General features: G+C 38.3%; 1 protein-coding gene across 1 annotated transcript; it reads right to left on the bottom strand.

The window, feature by feature from the left end:
- Window positions 1–1090: 1090 nt before the first annotated feature.
- On the bottom strand, window positions 1091–2053 carry LOC128052315 (olfactory receptor 13C8-like). The gene has a single exon (XM_052644833.1). The coding sequence runs from the start codon at window positions 2051–2053 to the stop codon at window positions 1091–1093; it is 963 nt and encodes a 320-aa protein (XP_052500793.1).
- Window positions 2054–5584: the final 3531 nt, after the last annotated feature.

Below are 5584 nucleotides of genomic sequence, written 5' to 3'. Positions count from 1 at the left end.
AATCAACAAACAAGTGCTGGAGAGGATGTGGAGAGAAGGAAACCCTCCTACACTGTTGTAAATTGTTGCAGCTACTATGGAGAACAGTATGGAGGTTCCTTTAAAAAGTAAAAATAGAGCTATCATATGATCCTGCCTCCTTAAGGCAGAAAGCAAAGTACTAAAGAGCCTCTTGATGAAAGAGGAGAGTAGAAAAGGCTGGTTTAGAACTCATTGTTCAAAAACGAAGATCATGGCATCCAGTCCCATCACCTCATGGCAAATAGATGGGGAAACAGTGGAAACAGTGAGCTTTATTTTGGGGAGCTCCAAAATCACTGTAGATGGTAACTGCAGCCATGAACTTAAAGGATGCTTGCTCCTTGGAAGAAAAGTTATGACCAACCTAGACAGCATATTAAAAAGCAGAGACATTACTTTGCCAGCAAAGGTCCGTCTAGTCAAAGCTATGGTTTTTCCAGTAGTCATGTATGGGTGTGAGAGTTGGACTATAAAGAAGGCTGAGTGCTGAAGAATTGATGGTTTTGAACTGTGGTGTTGGAGAAGACTTTGAGAGTCCCTTGGATTGCAAGGAGATCAAACCAGTCAATCCTAAAGGAAATCAGTCTTGAATATTCATTGGAAGGACTGATGATGAAGCTGAAACTCCAATACTTTGGCCACCTGATGGGAAGAACTGACTCATTGGAAAAGAACCTGATGTTGGGAAAGATAGAAGGCAGGAGGAGAAGGGGACGACAAAGAATGAGATGGTTGGATGGCATCACTGACTCAATGGACATCAGTTTGAGCAAGCTCCAGGAGTTGGTGATGGCCAGGGAAGCTGGGTCTGCTGCAGTCCATGGGGTTGCAAAGAGTCAGTGACTGAACTGAAACTGAATGATCCTGCCGTCACATTCCTCATCATATATCTGGAGAAAGACATGGCCTGAAGCGACAGTTGCAGTTCAGTGATCTTGTAGCACTGTTTAAAATATCTTATAGTTTTGAATGACACTTTGTGAAATTGTTTTCTCATGGTAATCCTCTCTATTTGAATTTTGTGTCTGCAGCAGCTTTGAATTCTGAGTTACATAGTATAAATCATAATTCATATTCCATCAGAGAAGTTTTTCCTACCCAGCAAGTTCCTCACAGCAATCTTTACATCCTTATTCCTCAGACTATAGATGAGAGGATTGAGCATGGGGGTCATCACTCCATAGAGGAGAGAGATGAGGGCCTCAATGATGTCTTGATTATCTGTACCAGCAGAGCTTTTAGATTTGGGCTTAGCATACATGAAGAAGATTGTTACAAAGAATACAATCACTACTGTAAGATGGGCTGAGCAGGTGGAGAAGGCCTTACGTTTTCCTTCAGTGGAAGGAATTCTTAGAATAGTGGCAACAATGAAAATGTAAGAGATGGAAATTACTAGCAATGGAATAACTAGAACAATCAGATTTGACCCTGCCATGCTGATCACATTAATTGAAATATCAGCACAGGCTAATTTTAGGATAGCCAGAATTTCACAAACGAAATGGTTGATTACATTGTCAGCACAGAATGGTAATTGCATTGCAAGAGATGTCTGCACCACTGAGTCAACAATACCTGCAGCCCAGGATCCAGCTGCCATGGGTATGTAAGCACCTTGTCTCATGATGACAGAGTATCTCAGTGGGTAGCAGATGGCCACATAGCGGTCAAGTGCCATCATGCCTAGAAGTACACACTCTGTGGCTCCCATGGCAAAAGAGAGAAACATTTGCACCATGCATCCAGAGAAGGAAACCCTTTTCCTTACTGTAAGAAAACTGTCAAGAATTAATGGAACAGAGGAGCTTGTATAGCAAATGTCCAGGAAGGAAAGATTACAGAGGAAGAAATACATGGGAGTGTGCAAATGAGAATAACAGATGATTACAGAGATAAGGACTCCATTTCCCAGCAGGATCATCAGGTACATACACAGAACTAGGACAAAGAAAACTGTCTGGAGCTCTGGGTGAGCAGAAAGCCCAGTCAGAACAAATTCTCTCAACACGGAATCATTGGTTCTTCCCATATTGTGGATATCCTTTCTCCAACAGCACTCTAGGGATAATACAATAGATATTTGTTAATACAGTGTTTCCAAGAGCTCCTGTTTTAAGAATCATATTCTTTGTTATTAAAGTATTAGTTGCTCAGTTGTGTCCGACTCTTTGTGACCCCACTGCCTGTAGCTCACCAGACTCCTCTATCCATGGGATTCCCCAGGCAAGAATACTGTAATGGGTTGCCATTCTCTTCTCCAGGGGATCTTCCTGACCCAGGAAATGAACCTGGGTCTCCTGCATTGCAGGCGGTTTCTTTACCAACCAAGCCACCAAGAAAGCCCTTTGTTATTATAGTTCTCTATTTGAAAGCAACAAGATAACTCTGGGACAATCTCTTACTCTAAACCTTGACCATTAGAGCAGGAATCCCAAGCTAATTTTCTCAGAGTTAAGAGGGAACACTTTTTGATTGTAGGATACTTGAATCTCAAGCCAGTTTATTGCCCTTTCTAGTGGCTCTACTTCTTAACACACTGATTTAGTATCAGTGATAAAATTTATTTGCAAGTGGTTCCTGTGCTGTGTTTTTAGAATTTGTAAATTTGAATTACATTTTAAAAATGAATGTTTTAAAGGTAGTGTATAAGCTGTAAAATTATTTTCAGCTTGTGTTCAAAAAACTGTAGTATTTGAAAACATTAGATTCATTTCCATTATGGAGCTCAGGTATAACTGACTCATTAGGTTTGAAGCACGTTCTCCATCTTACCAGAGTGTAGCAGAATACCCTCCTCTCTCTCTTCTTTGCTTGCCAGTGGAGATGATTATTAGTTACAAGTTGGTGGCTCAATGGTACTGAATTCACCTACCAAGGCAGGAGCCTTGGGTTTGATCCATAGGTTGGGTAGATTCCCTGGAGAAGGAAATGGCAACCTACTCCAGTATTCTTGCCTGGAAAATCCCATGGACAGAGAAGCCTGGTAGGCTACAGTCCATGGGATCACAAAGAGTCAGATACAACTGAGTGATTAAACAACAGTATATCTACATTAATAACAATGTAAGATGTAAGGTTTAATCTTATTTTATTGAAGAAAGGGCCCATGAAAGCAAAAATTTCTTGGGCTCATCAAAGTCATAATGCAGTCCTGTGTGACTAAGTCTCTTTTTAGAGCTCAGTATCCTTTGGTGGTAGCTAGTCATTGCATCAGAGAAGGCAATGGCACCCCACTCCAGTACTCGTGCCTGGAAAATCCCATGGATGGAGGAGCCTGGTAGGCTGCAGTCCATGCTAAGGGTTGGACACTACTGAGCGACTTCCCTTTCACTTTTCACTTTCATGCATTGGAGAAGGAAATGGCAACCCACTCCAGTGTTCTTGCCTGGAGAATCCCAGGGACAGGGGAGCCTGGTGGGCTGCCGTCTATGGGGTCGCACAGAGTCGGACATGACTGAAGTGACTAAGCAGCAGTCATTGCATATTGCCTCATGTGGACAGTGGCCTCACTGAAGGGACATGGCTTTGTATCACTACAGTATCTAACTTCCTAAGTGTAATGAGAAATTATGTGTTCAAGTAAATGTTTTTTCTTTTTTAAAATAGAAAATAAATGAATATATTTATTAAGCCATTTTTATTCTGAATAGAGAGTTGTAATATTGTGTATTGTAGGCCTTGCATAATTTATTTTTACCTATGCAAGAACTGTCACTTAGGGAATCAACTCTAGAAACAATGCTTTTATTCAAAATATGTTTAAATACTAGTGATGTGCAACTATCATTTTTTTCACAAATAATATTTATAAGAAGGATAATATACAAAGCAAATAAAAGAGAGTTTCTCTGATAGAAGTTACACTGGTTTGGAGGGAAGAGAAAAGCAATATTTCTTCAGGGTCTTATTCACACATCCTCCTTCAATTTTATTTTTATAGGATTCCAAAGGACGTAGTTTGAAAACCACCAATGCAATAAATAATAGATAATTTTAGTAACCTGCATTTTAAATAATTTTATTAGCAACAATAATTATAAAATTATATATATATATAAATTAATTTATGCCAGATACATTTCTAAAAGTTTGTATTCATAACAATCCAAGGAAGGACTGTTATTTTATGGTATATGGATTGTTCTTCCTTAGACTTTTGTTAAACATCACCAGTAAATCATAATATCAGTAGATGAAAGAAAATAAAAAGCAAAGAAAACCATAGAAAAAATGAAAAGACCACCTAGGGAATGGGAGAAAATATTTGCAAATTATGCAACAGATAAGTGCTTATTCTCCAAAGTGTAGAAACAGCTCATACAACTCAACAACAAAAAGCAAACAACACAACTGAAAGATGGTCACAAGACCTTAATAAATCTGTCTCCAAAGAAGACATACATGGTCAGTAGGCACGTGAAAGGATGCTCAACACCCTTAATTATTAGAGAGAAACACAAATCAAAACTACAAAGAAGTACCCACCTCACACTGGTCAAATGGTCTTCATTAAAAAGTCTACAAATAACAAATGCTGGAGAGGATGTGGAGAAAAGGGAGCCCTCTTAAAATTGGTGGGAATGTAAGTTGTTGCAGCTACTATGGAAAACTGTGTGGGTGTTCCTCAGAAACTAAAAATAGAATTTCCATATGATCCAGCAATCCCGCTCCTGGATGTATACTTGGACAATACTATAATTAAAAAAGATACACGATATATGCACCTGCATGTTCATAGCAGCACTATTCACAATAGCTAAAACATGGAAACAACCTAAATGTCCATCAATAGATGAGAGGGTAAAGAAGGTATGATACATGTATGCAATATAATGCTACTGAGCCATATAAAGAACAAAAGAATGCTATTTGCAGCAACATGGATGCAACTAGAGATTGTTATACTAATCAAGGTGAGTCAGAAAGAGAAAGACGAAACAGCACATGGTATCACTTATACATGAAATCTAAAATATAGCACAAATGAACCTATCTATAAAACAGAAAGAGACTCACTGACTAGAGAACAGACAGTGGTTGCCAAGGGGGATGAGGGTTGGGGAGGGAAGGTGTCAGAGTTTGGAATTAGCAGATGTAAACTATTGTATATAGGATGGAGAAACAACAAGGTCCTACTGTATAGTACAAGCAACTATATTCAGTATCCCATGATAAACTATAATGAATAAGATTGTAAAAAAGAACATATATGTGTGTATAATTGAGTTACTTTGCTGTGCAGCAGAGATTGGCCCACATTTTAAGTCAACTATACTTCAATTTAAAAAAATTAAACAAAAAATAAAAAGCAATTTCAAGAGAGGCACAAAATAAATTTGGTGAAGATCAATTCATAATTTTCATATAAACTAGTTGAAGTTCACAAACAGAAGGTTACTTCCTAATCTTGAGAGGAAACTATAATAAAAATCTATAGGAAATTACTATTCACTAATAATTAATGGAGACAGGTTATACATTCTGATTGAGATCTGGATTAAGATAAGGATGCCTAGTTTTACAGCTGCAAGGGATTTACATATATCATTAAAAATTATAT

Source organism: Budorcas taxicolor, chromosome 8 (assembly GCF_023091745.1).
Source record: "Budorcas taxicolor isolate Tak-1 chromosome 8, Takin1.1, whole genome shotgun sequence".
Taxonomy (NCBI): domain Eukaryota; kingdom Metazoa; phylum Chordata; class Mammalia; order Artiodactyla; family Bovidae; genus Budorcas; species Budorcas taxicolor.
This window is presented reverse-complemented; position numbering and strand designations above follow the sequence as displayed.

Excerpts from the sequence above, each read along its gene's own strand:
- LOC128052315 (XM_052644833.1), bottom strand. The coding sequence starts at position 2,053 with ATGGGAAGAACCAATGATTCCGTGTTGAGAGAATTTGTTCTGACTGGG.